The sequence below is a fragment of the Epargyreus clarus genome, unplaced genomic scaffold (genome assembly GCF_041222505.1).
Source record: "Epargyreus clarus isolate Ecla_fem2 unplaced genomic scaffold, WU_Ecla_fem_2.2 ptg000015l, whole genome shotgun sequence".
In the NCBI taxonomy this organism is placed as follows: domain Eukaryota; kingdom Metazoa; phylum Arthropoda; class Insecta; order Lepidoptera; family Hesperiidae; genus Epargyreus; species Epargyreus clarus.
In genome coordinates this window covers 4,079,076-4,098,560 of record NW_027332223.1, presented here as the reverse complement: position 1 = coordinate 4,098,560, position 19,485 = coordinate 4,079,076, and the positions used below count along the sequence as shown (strand labels likewise).

General features: G+C 35.1%; 1 protein-coding gene across 1 annotated transcript in view; it reads left to right on the top strand.

Annotated features, from left to right (window-relative positions):
- The window catches only part of Wnt6 (Wnt oncogene analog 6), a 44,880-nt gene that overhangs the window by 16,753 nt on the left and 8,642 nt on the right, over positions 1–19,485 (top strand). The window contains exon 2 of the mRNA XM_073081229.1: positions 9,799–10,019. Coding sequence (XP_072937330.1) covers positions 9,799–10,019 — 221 coding nt within the window. The remainder of the gene's footprint in view (positions 1–9,798; positions 10,020–19,485) is intronic.

Sequence of the window (19,485 nt, the reverse complement as noted above, 5' to 3'; positions counted from 1 at the left end):
CGGTATTTCATGATAGTAATTTAAAAAGTACCTTCCTATCACTATCACTGATCACTGCAATGTGTACAGTATACGTACAGATAACATCTGAATCAATTCCAAATGGACTAATAATCCTCCCAAAAGTAGACCAACAAGGCTACATTAGTATTAGCCATAGACTAGTAAAGATACTTCGCCGCCTTGAAATTGAATGAAGCCACAAACGGCTTATTTTAGTAAGTTCTTTTTTTGAATTCTTGACAAATAAAACATTTTTAGTGAAAATTTACGAATAAATAACTAATACTGCGTAATTTACGTAACAAATAAATAATTATTTCAAATATTTTAGGGACATTTTAGCACGGAGACGTGGCAAAACTTTTTTACGCAACTATTTCAATTCTCAAAACATTTTCTTGTTAGGAGTGAGTAATCTTTACTAATCTATGGTATTAGCACAAAAAATTATTAAGTATTAGTAAAAGATTGCACACAAAAACGTAAATCAAGAATTTTAAACTTATGAACGTATACTGGTCTCTCTATACTTCAATGTAGGTCAAAAGCCAACGTTTTTGTAACCTACCTGAGTTTGTCCTGAAATAATTCGTCGTTGAGGCAGTTATGACGTCGAAAATAGACGAGATGATTCGCCAATTTGTTACCGAACATTAATTATAACAAATCGGTGTTTCGCGCTCAGCCGTTACGGTGTACAGAGTAAAGATTATTTGGAGACAGCTTTGAAAGGTTTAAGAGAGGAATATGTGTAGAATTGACGCGCAAGTCAGAAGTAGCCACGGAATATAGTTTATACAATTTTAATGTTGAAAGGAAGAAATCAATACAACTCAAATTATTATTTTATACATAAAATTCTATTATAAAATTCTCGTGTCACAATCTTAGTTATCGTACTTCTCCGAAACGGCTTTACCGATTTTCACCAAGTTTTATATGCATATTCTCTCATATTCTTAAGTAGGTCTCAGAATCGGCTACTATCTATTTTTCATACCCCTAAGTGATAAGGGTTGTTCACCCTTAACATTTTTTTTATTTATATGGCAACACAACGTGTGCCGGGTCAGCTAGTAGTTTATTAAATTTGATATATTTTGGTGCCGTATAAACTGATTAATTATAATTAGATATCTATCATACCTAGTTCTCAAGAACAAGAACAGATACACACAGAACAGACAGTCAAGAACTTATTGCTCAACTCATCCATAGAGAGTGTAGTTTAGGTCATAGTCTTATGATTTCACACGATTTAGAAAACTTAGGTTTAAGTTTCCTCACATTGTTTTCCTTTACAATTATCGCAAGTGATACCTACCTTAAATTGTAATATGCGGATAACTGAAAAATCAGAGGTTAGTGTAAATTTTTTGCTGCTGTGTACTTTGCGTAATAAACAAGAACAAAGACAAAGTATTAAAAAAAATCTCCCACATATATAAAAAGGTCAAATTACACAAACTAAATTTAAAAATCAAAAATAACTTAATAACCTTCATACTAAGTTTAGTGCACATTTAGGTTAACTTCACCGAAATCACGTAAATCCGATCGCCAAGAATGTCATCATATGAATACCGTCCACGCTCCGTTTACCCCAAAACGTTACATTAAAGTAAGTGGAGTGTATCAATCTCATAGTTAGTGGACATAACACCCAATATCCTTACTAATCCTTACTAATATTATAAATCCGAAAGTTACTCTGTCTGTCTTCACGCATAAACACCACTGAACAGATTTTAATGAAATTTTGTACAAAGATAATCTGAGACCCGAGAAAGGTCATTTTTACAGGACAGGATAGTTTTTATCCCGGAAATCCCACGGGAACTAGGGATTTAACGATTTAAGATCGATTAATCGGAGAATCGATCTTTTGGACCATAAAGTCGATTATTTTAATCAATATTAGTAAGGATTGAATCGTAAACTATGTATTTGATCAAGTGATGATCTTTAGTAAGGTTGTTGTCCATGAGCCCACGAAGGTTTCAGAGTTGATACGACCAATTTTCGCCAGATGGTGCCACTGTCATTCCAATGAAGGTACGAATTTTCAGTTTTATGTATGTTAGTATGTCATATTATTTTCTTTTAAACGCGGGCGAAGCCGCGGGCAAAAACTAGTGTCATCTTGACAATACTGTCCACGCTCCGTTTACCCCAAAACGTTACATTAAAGTAAGTGGAGTATATAAATCTCGTAGTTAGTGGACATAAATACCCAATATTGTCCAATAAATAGTGTACTGGTGCCAACATTTCAGTGAGGCCAAAGTTTCAGTCCAATTAACATACAAATAAACAAATTTAAAACTATATTTAAATAAATAAAAACAAGTAAGTAAACGTTTTTTTATGAGAAATTAAGGTTACAACAACAACAAAATAATAAAAATACTAAAATAAAAATCAAAATATTGATTTCAAACATTCAAATCGTTTATATCTGAATTCATTTCTGAAGAATTTAAATTGAATTTGAACTATACTTCTCACAAAATACCAATTATTAACTCTTTTTACAATTTATTTTAACTAAAATTGTTAAATTTTATTTGAACGCTGTTTTATAGGTCGTAGATGGGATAAAAAATCACTCAATATATATTACATTCAATAAGATTTGATAAATTATATTATAACTTATTTTTCCTATTTATGTTATTATGACAGCTAATTTATTACAGACATAGATCTCAACGTGAAGAAATATATTATAATTAAAAATAATAATTATTATTGCCCTATATCTGCCTCTACATTAAAAAAAAATAACAAAGTATGTTGTAGTACTTGATAACTGTACTTTTATATTATCATCTTCAATTCAATCGGCGTTATCTGCGATAATCTTTAGTAGTAGGTAGTATATTTTTGCGAATCAATAAATTCACAATTAGGCATGTCTATTACCTTAGACTCAATTACGTTGGAGTAGATATCGTAATTTACGACTTTTACCCAATTTATTTTAATTAACATCTCTATTGACTTATGCCTGGTCGTAAATACTCTTAATACGTTTAGAAAGTAATCGAGATCTTGTTTTAAATTAAACTAACAGTAACAGGTTAATTGACTATTGATTTGGAGCAAATTATTTAGAAAAATCTATATCCCTTTTTACTTACATACATAGATACATAGTAGAGCTGCTAATATTACTATTACACAGCTGGTGGTAATATTTCTGGGCTAATCCGGCATCATCGCCACATCTATTTCTACCTAATAACAGCAGTGTTAAGTGCAGCAGTAGCAGAATACAGCAATTCTGGTTTCAAACCAGTACGGACGTAGTGAGAGAGACATATTAAAGGCTTTCCAACTTAATCTTCAGGAATAGCAGCGCAACTGTGGCCATCTTCGAGTAAGAATATTATCTGAGGATGATTACATATATTCATGTGTTGATTGTAATGGCTAAATTACATAAAACACCCTTCGAATGTTATGTGCAACAGTAGGAACTAGGCTATGGTAATATGACGCTGCATCAAAAATTAATGAGAGAAAACATCGCGACTCGCGAGGAAACTTGCATACCTAAGACACCTTAAAAAAGTTCCCAAAGGTATTTGAAGTCTACTAATATGCACTTGGCCAGCGCGGTTGACTCCTAAACTCCTTGAGAGGAGACCCGTGTCCCGTGGGACAGTTGAAGAGACCGTAAGATCACAATTAAATAGATAAACACTTCAGAAATGGCATTACCGTTGGCAGCACTAAATCATTCCGAAATTCGCTTGTCCATCATTACCCACTTCCTCTCCGCTTAGCCGCATCTCACACCACATGGGCTTTGAAGAATTATTAATTGACATACAACTTATCACAGTTAATTTATTCGTCGGATAGACAGAGGTTTGTCGTTAGTTTGGCAATATTCCATTGAAGCAACGCTCAGAGAAATGTAGACTCTATAACAGTAAATTTAATTCGATTTTCCAGTGAATAAGTGTATCATTTTCTCGGATCAGTAAAACGCTTCTCAAATTGAAGCCAAAATAAACTGGACTTCTTCAAAACGGATTTCGTAACTGTACTCACATAATCGTAGATACAATGTTTGACAATTATTATTGTGGCAAATATTTGGGTCCAACCTCCAACGCCCAACATGAGTCATGACGTATTGACAAGTGCTAAAATCAATCTATAATAATAAATAAGTAATATAAAAATGTGATGCCAGAAAACACAGACGTTTTCAAAACTAGAGCATTTTCCTAAACTTAGAACTATTTCTAATAGAAACTTAAGGTTATTTATACGATACCGTATTAAAATTAAATAATATCAGTTTTGTATTCTGGTTCATCATGGAAATAACTGAATCAATTGTATTGGATTTTTTCAAAATATTAATAAGACATGAAAAAATAATAATTCCACAGAATATTGGCACCGGTTAGTTATCCCAAAACTAGGATCTCTTCGTAAAATTAAAAAACCTTGCACATAGAATCGAGTGAAGCTTTAGGCGGAAGCTAGTTTAAAATAGATTTTATGAATATCACACCTTAAATAAGCGTGGGAGTTCACATCACGGTGTTTATAATGCCTTAATAACAAGGCACAATAATGACTGGTTTACTAAGGGACATAGCAAACATGCTACTTTTTGCAATCGCGTTCGACGATTCAGCTGTTTTTCGGATGCAGCGATCAAACATTGTGTGCACACATTTCAACGGCGGTCACAATTACTTTTGGACGATCAATCCAGCAACAGAATAGGAAAAACGCAAAGTCGCAATAATGCAGTCGATATGACGCCCATTTTCGATACAGCGATACACCACACAAAGTCGCTAAAACGTGATACAGCATGGATGCAGTCACCAAAATATGAATCTCCGATGCTATGTATGTCTGTAAGAGCCTTAAGATATGATTTTCTCATAATAATTCATACGAATCATCAATGTTTGAATATCATTTTTGTAATAGAGAAGAGATTTTAATCTTGATTTATAACTATGCGATATTCATTAGCTCTGACAATACAAGCGAATTCACTAGATATATCATTTCGTATCATAAAAATTTGTTGAATAATATAACTTTATTAAACCTACAATGTTATCGAATCTTAGAAATTACTCTCAGCTCAAATAAAATAGTAACAGGTTAAGGTATTTAAAAAAACATTTTAAATGAAAAGCACGTGTAGTATTAAGGTTATACAACCGGCCGCGCACGAAGCTTGTTTGCTCGGTGTAAGACGTATATAATAGAAAGAAGAAACAGAGAGAGTGAGAGAAAGAAAGTCACATGGACGGAACATAATATGTGACGGTTTCTACCATTCAACGCCTACAAGCGTTAACTTGTGTTCCAAAAACGTTTATTTACCGACAAACTTTCCCAACAACTTTTCAGCCCGCATTAACTCTTGTACATATTTATGTAATATCCTTTAAACGGCGAACAACAGCCTATTTCACGATCGGACAATAAAGATAAATCCTTGCGGGCCACAAATTATGTGAGTGGGGTTCTTAAGACGCGTACGACGAACGTCGCTAGGTGTCACCACCTGCGCATTCAGCCGCCACTCTGGCCCGATTGATTCAGCTAATGTAAGCGCTGGTAATGATGATTCAACCCGACTGTTTTGCGGATTTGTTTTATCGACTTGGTTATCGGTTTTCGAATTCCGATTGCGGGACTCGTGAGTGTGTGCTTACGCGTAACAAAGTATTTGATACTTTTTATCGTATGGACTGAACCAATTATTATAAGGATTTTATTGATTTAGCTAATGTAAGCGCTAATAATTATGATTCAACCTATTTTGCGCATTTATTTGTTCTTTGTTTGTTTTGTTTTCTAAATAACTGTGTGCGTTTATCTACGCATATCTAAAGCGTTCGTTTATTCCTCTTAAATTTTATATTTAATTATTTTTTTGTAATGGGTTTATTAATTCAGTGAATGTAAGCGCTGGTAATGATGATTCAACCCGACAGTTTTGCGGATTTGTTTTATCGCCTTGGTTATCGGTTTTTGAATTCCGATTGCGGGATCGGTGTGTATGCCTAGGTGTACCTACCTAAAGTATTCAATACTTTTTTACATATGAATTTAATTACATATTATAGGGATTTTATTAATTCAGTTTATGTAAGCGCTGGTAATGATGATTCAATCCGACTGTTTTCGCGGATTTCTTTTATAGACTTGGTTATCGATATTTGACTTCCAATTACGCGTATCTAAAATGCGCCGTTTTATTTATGTTATTTTTATAGGATTTTAATTACATTATTAAGAAGAGTTTTATTGATCCAGTTATGATTCAGGTAGTGTAAGCGGGCAATAATGATTCAAATCGACTGTTTCGCGGAATTGTTTCATTGACTTAATTATCGACTTTTGAATATTAAGTTAGATAAAATAAAGAGAATAAAACTCTTTATTTTTATGGGCACTGAAGTACATCTGAAGCAATTCATTAATAATTTTAATTATTTGGCTAAAAGGTCAAAATTATCTACGACTGAACCGACAATCAACTCAACTTATTATCCAATTATTTTTAATTCCGATGGTAGAATAGGACACGTACACCCACACGAGCATTATGAATTGTAAGGCAATCAAGTTCGCGTGAATTAAAGCTAATTTATAAATACATTTATAATATTTGCACCGAAAATCTTTTAACCTGAAAATGACGTCACCGAAGCAGCACGCCCTACCCGAATTCCTATGATGAAACTTACCTAACCCGACGTAAACATTTGTCTATGGGGTTAATAAAATCATTTCGTACGGCGAGCACCGGGCGTGTTGTGGTCGTAACTCACCGCCATCTCGACATTTAGTGTTGTACTCCCGTTTTACAGTAGTAGTAAAACCGCGAAGGTCGATCACTAGTTGTTTATATTAATTGAATTCTTGATAAACGCTTACGTATTCTTGGAGGATGAGTGCACTGATTAATATCGGTCGGATGATACAATATCGGAATATAGGTTCGGGTAAGGTAAATATTTGTAAGTTTAAAGCGGTTTTGTTTTAAATTTCGGGATATTTTTTAAAGATTTAATATTGCTAAATAAGTATTATTAATACAAAAATAAAGCTATAATTTTTGATTACCATTTTTTAAATGTTGTGACATTTAATACAACTTTGAGCAAAACTAGTATTATTCATAAATGTAAACTACATCATGTGAATACATTATAACTAAAAAGAGAGAAAAAATATAAATAACAAAAAAACGGGACAGATAAAACTAAATTAAAACTTGTAATAATAAAAACTTTAATGTTATGAACATCTTAACTACTTTAAAAAAATATTTTCAAATGTTATAGGTCTAATAGAATTAAACCAATAATCTGTGCAAACATAACATAACCTGTTCTTTATACTCGTATTATCCGTAATTAAAAAGATAAATCATAAATGATGCAAAAACCAATTCAATAATTAACTTGATGATTTTCCATTCAGAACACAATCCACAAAGGGCCTGTTTGCAATCAAAGCAACCTTATACTTCCGGTGGCTGAATGATGAATGAATGGAGTACATTCAATGAATGTCAAGTGATGTACATCAGTGACACGAGAAAGCAAATAAATGAACGAAAATAAATTCTGTTAACGATTTTAATCTGTGATTTATTCACCTTAATCCATATAATTTTGTTTTTTGAAAAAGACAACTTATCTACAAAAGATAACAATCTAGTTAGCAAGCTAGGTATATCTATAACTACAATACAATTAATTTCTTAAGTCGTAAGCGTAAAATAAAATAATTATCATTTCCTTTAACCACGAAAAAAAAAATCATGAATAAACTATTAATTTAATGATGTGTGAAGTTGAGCAATTTTCACTAGTGGCCAGTTCTATGATTTTTTTTTTCTGCCAAAATATCTGTATCTAGCAGTGGATAGGAACATTAATGATTTTTGCAAACAGTGCTTACCATAGAAATGCTGTTACCATAAAAGCACTGCAAAAATCATTACGTTATTTATAACTTCCATAGTGAAAGTTATTAAAAAGCAACAATTAATCATCTACGTTGTTACAAATCACTTCACAAAACCTCTGATGAAAGGAAACAATCAATACCGACCGCCTACGTCAGCGACTCATTCAATTCCTACTAAACCAATTACATACATATTCAGCTATTATCGAATCATTAGTTTTCGGGCGCGATCGATCTGTATCGAGACGATTCCCGGTAGTGTTCAGACACGTCTAAATTTATTCGAACTAGCTTCGCACTCGCCTGACAATGAACTCTTGTTGAGTAAACAGTTCATCATTCAACGCGACCTGGCGCTCGTCTATCGACTTCTCAGCGGCGGATCGTAAATCGATATTTACCGGTAAGAACAACACTAGTTGTAGAAGTGAGTTTTTACGACCGCCCGTAATTAGAGAACTTTCGGATTTTGAATTTAGAATTGAACGAGTTGTTGAATGATTTCCGTTTCGCTAACGGCGTTTCTGTTGTTATTGCTAAAATAATTTATACGCGGTATAGGTGTACCGTTACATCGGTACTTATTTTAATATACGGATACTTTAATTGATAGGTACTTAAATAATAACGATAGTATCTGATTGCTATTGCCAATAATTTAAATGGAGAGTCTTGTTATACTTCTATCGATATCAGATCGTCCAGTTTATTAGTTCTGGATGTGGTTTCTAAATGAGAGTTCTAGATTACAAAAATGTTAATCTCAACAGTATAGTGTTCTTTATAATATTACACGTTAAAGAGACAAGTAAATAGAATGCCACGGACCACTAAAATACTTACTAATTGACTAAATACATGGAATTTTATGTATATATCTATATTATATTTTCCGCTAATCCTTATAGTTTATATCAAATATTTGTGCGCTTCGATCAACAATAACGAATATTGTATTTATCGCTCAAAATCGAAAAAAATCAAGATCTAGACTAAACCATTCATTCGTTTGAATATACAACGCGAGCAGTTAAGTCGTCAACAGACTTCTCTAATTATACGCTCACCATTGCTCGAGTTAAGACGTATGCGTGATTTAATCCACATAATTTACTCTCAATGTACAGATACTTTTTGATTACTAACAAATCTTCGAAGAATGTACGTGTTTTAGTATTACATCACTTTGTGTTTGTTAAAATGCTACAATTGGCGTACAGGAATTTTGGTTATTTAGTCATTTCGAATTTATTTAGAACGAAAAATACATATTCAGGCATGCTGTATATTGTTCAATTCATTGATTTAACAAAATCTTAAACTTTTGATATTGCATTTGCAACAAAAGTGGATTAACTGTTTTTTTTTAGTATACGGTCACTACCAAACTAAAAGCACTATAATTTGGAGGATAAATTCAAAAATATCTTAGCTCAAACCACGAAAACAAGACATTTTATTGATACCTAGATATAAGTAACTTAATTATAAATATTAGGTCGTATTTTTTAATATTAATATTCTTTTGGTTACTTTTCGTTTGTACCTAGTTTTCTATTTTGGACATGGCAAACATTTATGTCGTTTAGCTGATGTTAAACGATCAACAGTCCTTGGACATTCATAAACTGTTGTAACATACATGTTTTGAGTAGTAAGGAAAGATACTGGTTATTAGGACTACGTTGGAAGTTAGATTCGTATTTTGTCCCTGAGTTTATCTAGCCCTTGAAACCAAAACAATTTAACTTTCCAGCACTATTATAAGAAGAGAAAGTGCTGCCAACCGTACATTTGAGTTACCACTTCCTTTATTTCCAGGGCGTCTGGCAGCGCAGTGATCCTCGACCCTCGCATGGTGTGCAAGAAGAACCGCAGAACCCGTGGGCGTCTGGCCCAGATCTGCAGGAACGAGACCGGCCTGCTGAAGGAGATCAGCCGTGGCGTGACGCTCGGCGCGACGGAGTGCGCGCATCAGTTCAGGAACCGGAGGTGGAACTGCACGACTCAGAGGCGCAGCATGAGGAAGATACTCATGAGGGGTAAGCATTATCTATTATCATTATCCTTTTTTTTTTACTACGAGGGGTACCTATTGTTTTTGTAATACGCGTAGGATCCGAACATTGTAACCCATTAACGAGAGGTAGAGTTACTTACTACCAGTAGCACTACCATGAGTTGGCATAGAAACGCCACTATAGAAATTGTAAATAGAAAACTATTGTCATTTTGCTAGTGAGTAACATAACTACTATCGTTACGGTATTTCTTGACAACGTCTGTCAAATTAATGACTCATGGGACCGAATTTGTATGGCAATAGATCATAATGACATTAGCTAGCGATTTGATTTCGATAGGTTTTTTACGTATCGAGTTACGCCACTACGGATTTTAGTTCTACGAGTAACCACCAGAGGCGCTGTACAATTTTTCATACATTTATTTTACGCAGTCGCTAGCGAGTAATACTTTTGTAAACTCATGGTAGTGCTACAGTAGGTTATCACTGCTAACTTTAGCGTAGAAGGCTATTAAAGTAGTAACCCATTAAAATCTTTTTCATTAAAGTATATAGTGAAAATGTTCAGAGGTATAAGAAAATCGTAAGCAGATCATTTTACATAAGCTCAAGTAGGTCAAAAATCGCAAAATGATACCTATAGGCAATGGATGCAGTTAATTTTATCATAACTAAACCAATCAAACATTTTCCTGATAGGATGTTAAGACAAGTTGTTTAGTTCCGGTATCAGCCTTATATTATAGAGCGCAGCCACCATACAATTTTTTTGGCAAAAGACAAAGTGAACCTGACACGTCTTACCTAAACCAACATATCATTCGACATCACGTGTGACTCCGTGAGAAAACACTTTTGACACGTCCTGACACGTGATAGTATCATCGGGTTATCATTGATCATCACGAAATTCAAATAAAAATATTATAGCAGCCTGCCTTCACTGGCAACACTTTCGCCTTACTATAAATAAATGTCACATGTGCATGTATTAAAAAAATTACAACTTGTTGAATACTTGGTTTTGTATCCAATTTGGATTAGTGCGATTTTCTCAAGTTACTAGTATGAATGTTATTACCTTATCTTATAGAACAGCAAGGTTTTCACACTTACCAAAAAAAAATCTGATATTTCGGTTGTATTCCAGCATAGACTATGTAAGGTGAGGGATATAATTATGTATCAAATTATAATACTACTCCACACTTAAATGAATTCTTGTAGAAGAAACGTACATATAAAATTTCATCATTTGTATATTTACTTAGCCAGAGATCGAACCTGGACCCTTAACTGCGCGGGTCGTCCAAATTACAGTCTCATACAAGTAAAATCTCAGATCAGCGTTTTTATTACTAAAAACTCGCCTTAACAATTAAGATGCATCGACATTCGACACTGTCAACCGCATTTAAGTCCATCTAATTTTATTACTTCATTGCTCATATAACGTTCATAAAACCACATCACACGGCCGTTTACACGCATTTATTGAATCGAGAAATCTATTTACGATCGATCGACACAAAAGTTCACAATCAATAGATTTATCGGAACGACGGCGATGAGTTCATCAGCATTTAAGCCGTTGTAAATTGTGGTCAGGGTCTCGCTACCTGCCAGCTTTATTAGTCGATGGACAAAAGAATGCAAAATGTGTTAAATCGCACAGATGGGTATCAGTGCCTAATTCGATTAGGCTAAAAGAGTTGATTTTTATGTGGCCACTCGTATATCTGACGACCCCGAGAGATGGCGGATCGGATCGGTAGCTTATCGATAAGTTTTGCATCGGCCAAAACATCTTAATGCGTAATGCTAAAACGGGTCGTTTACGATTCGGAATTTAAATAAACTAATATGATGGAATGTTTATGATTGTTGTGCTCTTGTTTGGAATGTATTAAGACACCCACGCGGATCGTTTAATTCAATCTTTGTTTTGGAATTGTCCGAAAAAAATAATAAGCAAGTTTAGGTTTAATGCTTTTAGTCTGAATCAATGATCATAACATTAATTATTTTTAGTACGACGATAACAATGTTGTGTAGTACCACTTTTAGTGAAAAATATTTTAAATTTTTATTTAAACATTCGCCAAGAATCAGAGTAATATATTTATACTGTCTGAAGGCCTTAATGACCACTGAAATTATAGCTTCTAGTTTATTCATACTCTAAAAATTCAAACGAAATTATGTGTATCTTTTATCAATAGTCATCAACGGTTTAAGTGTAACATTTTATCTGTATCGATAATTTTATATCGACACTTCCGCAGCTCTGATAGATGCTGGCCGGTCGACCATCATCCGGGCATGCATTCATTTTGGATTCATTAGTGTAAATTAAGAGGTATTTGTCAAAAATTCGCTCTCAACCAAAAATATTTATAAACTGCACCACTGTAGCCTCTTAGACTGTTTTTTGTAACTAATCTACCCACATTTTTTTTGGCAAAACATTTTAATATTATTCGATAAAATGGCAAAGTTTATGTTTACGATTTATGGTATATAGACGTTTCTGCTAATGTAAAAAACATTATTTAAACTCAGATAGCTTAATTCGACGTTTTGTTGATAGTTTTCATCTTTTTTAGAGATACGAGATTAGGTCGGACCGCTGTTAATCACTTATTTCTATTTAAAGCACGTTATCAATTAACATGACTACCTACCTACTATTAAATGTATCATTTTTAATTTGGCTAACCTTGCTAATTTAAGACAGCAATTTGTTCTAGTTTAGTTTTTGTAACATTTAAATCTGGATGTTTCGTTTTCGATCATCACTTTAATTGGTTAATTAATTTTAAAGTTTAGAAATACTTTTTAAAATTGTTCTAAAATTTAATTTCTGTAGAATATAATACGAGGAATTTTGTACTCGTACAAATGTTTTAAAAACTAAATAGTTTACTCTTGGAAGTTAAGTAAATAAATTAAACTTAAGGCCCTTATCCTTATTTTAATATTGATCTTTAAAAGAGCTTTATATAATTACAAGCTTTAATCCCTTAAGCCCCTAATTTGATCTCTATTTAGATAAAGTTTCAACGTATAATATCTATGTTATCATATGCATAACTTTATATAGTTCGTTATATTCATAAAACTCCCCTCTGCCCCTCATATCTTAAACCATGTACCTCTACCTAAATTTATCCCCAAAATTCAGAAGGGTGGCAAAATTTTTGAAATAAGAGGAAGTTTCTTCCACTGAATTTCGACTCATATTTTCGCCATAAAATTCTTTGATAGTTAACCTTACGTATTACGGAATCCCTGAGTCCGTCTGTGAATATAACTGTTTATAAATACTGTAATTACATTACAGTTAGTAGAGTCTCTACTACGAAATCTCCATATAACTCGATTTCATTTGTTTTACGTACATTTGAGTACTACGTACATACGATTTAGATTCTCACAAAAGTGAGAATCAACTTCCAATTACGTACAAATCATTATTCGAAGACGGGATCGAGGCACTAATTAATAAAAGGCGAGGCGTGGGCGGCCGCGGGGGTTAGGGGTAGAGGAGCAACAAATTAGGTTAAAAGCCTATAAATTGATGCGAACAGCTATGGGTGGTAGGGTACAGGCCTGAATTAGTACCGGGTTTTATCACGTCACCGGTGATGAGGATGCACAGGATGCTTCTGTGTGGTTTTGGAATTTATTATCTACGTTTTGGACGTGGTTGGCTATAAATTTTGTTTTTTCGAAATCGAATTCTGTTTCAAGCAATAGACCGGTTATGGGGAAGAAGTGTCGTTGAAGAGTTATTACCAATTGGTAATAAGTTGTTCGGAAATACGTGTCAAACGTCAGTCAATACGTATGAATCACGTAAAGCAGTATGATATTTCTGTTTGAAAATATTAATGGCATCTTTACAGCTCTTTAATAAGTTTTTTTTTTTTAATTTAAATAACTTATTAAGTTTTTAACATTCCTTATTAAGTTTCTTTTTATCCTATATTTGTATGTACCTATATACTTAATTTCGAATATATAATAAATAATCATTCTCCATAACTTTGTCAATATCTTTTTTTATTTTTTATAATATAGGAGTAGCAGACGAGCATGCATGTGGTGTGGCGGTGGTGCCGCCGGAGCCGAACCTCAAATGTTCTACCACCTTTCAATCTCCGCTAAACCTATCTTTTGTTTTCTTCCTCTATCTATTTGATGTTTCCTACATCTCTCACTTACTTATTCCATATACTCCAAACTTGAGACAGACACTTTTTTTTACACGCAAGAATAATATAAAGAACACAGTTAAATAATCTTTCTGGATATTTATACCCGGAGGCTAAAAAACCTAACCCCCTGTACATTACTCATGAGAAAAAAATAATCATCGTTAATTGGTCCCTTTCATTAGTAACTCCGTGCATTCCTTGCCTCGTTGTTTTTTCGGTGTCAAATCTTTATCAATGAAAAAAGGAATTCATTCTTATTTAAATTACTTTATCACATATATACATATACTGCTGTCGACTTACCGAGCGTAAGAAATGTTACATTTAATGACTCTTGAGATAATATTTGGTAATTAATATCTTCTTAATGAGTTCCCTGAGTGGCAGTTAAATGTGCTTCGGACTCTAGTTCCGTTAAGCTCGGTTTATTTATTATTTATTTGATATGCGCCATCAAGCTATTGTTTAAGTGCTGGGCAGAGGTTGTCTCTGAAGGGTCATCTTCCATGCAGAACCATTGCGGATTGGTATTCACATAGAGTTATTTAATAGCCCTAATATATCTTCAATTTCTTGAATTACGATTCCTTGAATAATAGAGATATTGTAGAAAACTCTTATGCTTGATGATTTCGTCATGTTATTTCGCATCGTAGAAGCAAGTGATTATAAATTCTATCTGGGATTTGAATTCCGGACCCCAGTTTAAGATGCCAAAATATAAACCAATACTATACTGCTATAATTAACTAGACTGATTGTACATATTTTAAAACTTTAGAATATTTATCATGAAATATATGAAACAGATTGTTAATTTAATGCTTGAACGTGACAGTCCTGAATTTATAAATGAGAAGAAATTCCATAACGAATCAGGACTTGTACTTGTATTATCATGACAAAATTATTCTTCTTCTTGTGTTCTTCTTCTAGACAAAACTGTTAGTCACAAAGATAAATACTTAAATACCCAGTCCCAAAGCACCAAATTGGAACCCTGGGTGACTAGGTCATCTTAAAACCAATAAAACCCGTACTTAATCAACAAAAACCGTCAGCTGACATTCCTAGTCGTAAACACCGATATTTAATGAAATCCTCGCCCTAATTCAAGGGCGACATTAAACCGAATCAAAACCAACGCCTGCCCAAACCCGCGATCAAAGTCAGAATCGTGGTATCAAATCGTAAATACCCCGACACTCTTATCTGGCTAGACTCAACAAAACAGTCTAATTAAGCTATAAACAAAGCCACAACAAACTCCCAAAATATTGAGGTCCAAGGCTTTATACTAATCTCATCGGGCCATTAAGTGTCGACAGGTCGCCGAGAGAACCCGCGGCCCATAAAGATTACCACACGATAAGTCGACTACTGCACCAGTGGACCTCACACGCGCGCCGATCTCCCCATAAATACTCCAAAATCGCTTCATATCGACAAAAAACCGGGCGATAAATTTGGCGCCCCTAACACGTAAATGTTCTTAATTATAGTGTAATATCCGGGCAGGGTTTGTATCTAATCTGTTCACTCGTATGGTCGCTCACCATCCAGACTGTAACGATCGTAACTCTCGCGGTATCGATTATTACCGGTACTCGCTTCCAATACAATATTAGGTACATCTTAATAAGTATTTTATTATGTTAATGTCAAAACCCAAGCTGGAAACTCGATACTTTGTATGGAACTTAATTTCAGGCTTTAAGAGATAAGATGGGTCTGCCAAATGTAATGGCCATCGAAATGATAATGATTATAAATGCTTTCAAGATGAACATCATCTTTAATAAAATCTGAATAGCTTAGGACTTTTATAAGACCCACGTTTAATTTATTTAGGTATTATAAACGTTTGTACCTACTTAATAAAGGTTTGCATCTGTTGGCATTTGTTTATGTGGAATTAATGATTTGCGTTTTTTTGTTCAGATAGAAAATGCACAAAATGGTTCGTAACAATCATAAACAAACTGCATTTGTCGTTTTATACAATATCTCGGATACAAAAAACAATTCATTAACAATTCGTTTTAGGTCGGATTAACGCGGTATTCGTCCCCCATTTTTTAACGCACCCAACGTCTGACAAATAATTTGCGGAACACCAAATAAAGGCGAACTACATATTTATAAGTGCTCGATATAGCGGATGTCAGCTCGTTGGCTCATGCTGGAATAAACAATAGCTCCCGTAAGTTATTTGAAAGTCAAACATCAAGTTTCCCAGAGTAATCGACGTCTCAAGCACAAAATTGTTGGTAGGGGCGATATCTCGCGAGCATCGAGTAGAAAACTCAAGAGATTGCTTGTCTTTTGAAAGTGTTGCGTCTCGCTCGCACGCTGGATGTTGAGTATGTTGCCGTCTCTCACATCCGAGTGCTGGTTTATTCCACTTTTATTTTTTCCTCCATTCCTAAGGACAACCGGCCGTCTGTCCGTCACGAGTGACAGGCGCGCGCGAGCGGCCGACAATCCGCACTTGTCACACTTGCCTCGCTTCCAATGCCAAATTAAAGGAAATACTCCACAATAGTAAAATAGGCGCTGTAAGCGAACGCGACAGCTTACTTTTTCGAAAATATCTCAAGGTACTGATTGCTTGCCTTATAGAGTTTATGCTTGATTGTAATGAGAGAGAAGTGTAGTCATTAGTTGTGGTATTCAGTCTGTTAGGCTCCGTTCTCGTCACAGTCAAAATATTTTTTTAGAGCGCAATAGATTTATTGATTGTATATAAATTATGTCTCTTTACTAAAGTATTAATCACTTTAATATTCCAATAGCTGCAATTCCTGGGGAAACATATCTTGACCCGTTACACAAGCTACGCATCGCTCTGGACCAAACGCCCTTTAATTAAGTGTTAACTAGCAGAACACAAGTTAACTGTACAAGCACTCATAACAGAGATATTTCTTCGTCCTTCGTTCGGCATAAAGCTAATTATTCCCATTAAACGGGCACAATCCATTCAAATTAGCCATCGGACGTTCGTTGAATAAAGTATTCGCGTTTTGTGCGCGGCTGAATGACGCTTGGCCCCTTCCGGTGGGTGGTTGCTGTCACAACACGCAATGCGCGTCGCGGACGCACCGCACCGCATAATGAGACGTTTACTCGCATTAGCTAAAGAAATTGACAAGTGAACAATAGCGGGCCGAGGGAAAAAAGACTGCGAACTGCAGAAAGAGCCGGACAGTGTCGTATCGTATTACCCGACGTAAAATATCTGGAGGAAAGGAATGAGAAACGATCGTTCCATTTAAATACGGGTACGAGACGGGAGCGTTCGCGTGCGTTCGGTAGCGTGAGAATGCGCTTTATTCGGGCGGCGACAGCGCGTCCCGCGTCGGCTCGGGTCTCGGGTCTCGGGTCGTCGATAAATCAGGTGCGCCTGCGACGCTCATATATCGGCCGGAGAGGCCACAATGGCCCTGTGCTGACACGCTGACACTGACGCAATTGCTCGCATGCGCCCGTCGCCGTCACACCGACGTCCAACGTTACGAGCCGCGCCATCCCCCCGCCCCCGTACACCTCACCCTCCTGTATTTATTGCGCTAAATATTTGAATTAATCAGATGAGATAAAATGCTCGCGTTCGTTTAAACATTCCGATGCGGTCGCGGTGACAACTCGATGTATTGTCCTGGTATTAAGCTGATCCTCTTTAAAGAAGTCATCCGTTCTCTTTTTACCCGTCTCTGTTTATTCAAATTGCTTGCTTTATTCGTTTTAGGTCAAACTTTATTTGCAATTATATCTTATCAGCGTAAGACTTTCTTTTCCTTCAGACTTCCTAGAAGAAATATCCCAGCTAGCTTACAAATGAAGTGTGCTGCAACCATTTTATCAGCAAACAAATCTTTTTAGAGGTTAGTAAAGTTGCTATGATAGTTTTATGTGAGTGTCCCTCCGTGCACTTGGAGGTAACTGGCATACAAGTTTATGACACCCTACTTCGTACGACACACGATACTTGGCAAGTCTAAGGCCTACATGCAATCATTCACTCAGAGCAAGGAAGATACGTGGAGGAATTCGGTTTTGCGGAGCATAAATCGCGAGCTTGACTTAAGGTTATGGTAAAGGTTTATGTGCAGTTAATAATAAAAATATCCAATTTGCATATCGCCAGCTTGAGTAATTTTGGAAAATAAACTACAGTTATATCATAGCAATGTGACGAAGAATGTTCCAAGTTCGACTCTAGGGCAAACAGACATCTGAATGATGAATATCTATTACCGATGTGTGTGCATGATCTCTGATCAAGTGTTGATTGGTATAGTTAGCATACCTTTGAAAACTCTTTGAAAACTTTACAGAACGCCGCACATTTCCACCGTTACATTTTTTATCCTTTAAAAATGGATGCCTTGTATACATAAAAACAATTGATATTTTACCTACCAAAGTCCAAACATGTAAATTTTTCGCCAAAGTAGCAGAATTTTCCAAATGTTGCTTAAGTACTACGAATTGCCAAATCGCCTATTGAATATCTGGTAGGCTTTTTTTTACATTTTTTTTAATAAATATTAGACCATTAGTAATAACGGGCGTCAATATCTTTGTATTAAAACGCTAATCTCCAATCATTGCGAATTGACACGTTTTATCTCCGATCAATCAGATTATAAAAAAAGCAGTTTTGACACTTACAAACACTCCAATTTCGTAACTTTATTTAATTAACGTCTAATAACGTTTTCTAGATACGAAGATTAAAGGCAAGTGTCGCTGCCGTCGTCTCCATATCAAATCTAAAATTCCTGTACCGAGTGCGTGAACGGTTAATTTAAAGTCGCCTCAGACGAGCGAATGGAGCGATCTGTATCGAGAAGCGAGTTTCAGTTTATCAGTTTCTAGCGGGAACGTCCGGCCGATTTGGGTTGTGGTGCAAGTGTAAGCGCGGATCGGTTTTGTCGTAGAGAAAGCAAAATAATGTTTTAGGTGGCCCTGAGGCGATATACGTGTGGAATTGATAACAGCGCTCTTTACACAACCTTAGGTAACACTATGGATAGGCCTTCTACGTATGTTAAGTGTGTCATAAAAAGGATAACGCGCTCTAAACTATAGGGATACTTAATCTACATTTTACATGATTCTGTTAAAGTAAAAAAAATCTCGCCCACGTCCATTACGTCCCAACTCTTAGTGTAAATCGCCCATCGCTCCCAACTCGCGTCCGCTCGTTATAAATAAAATTAAAATTGCAAAATCCTCAACAATTTCACATATGGC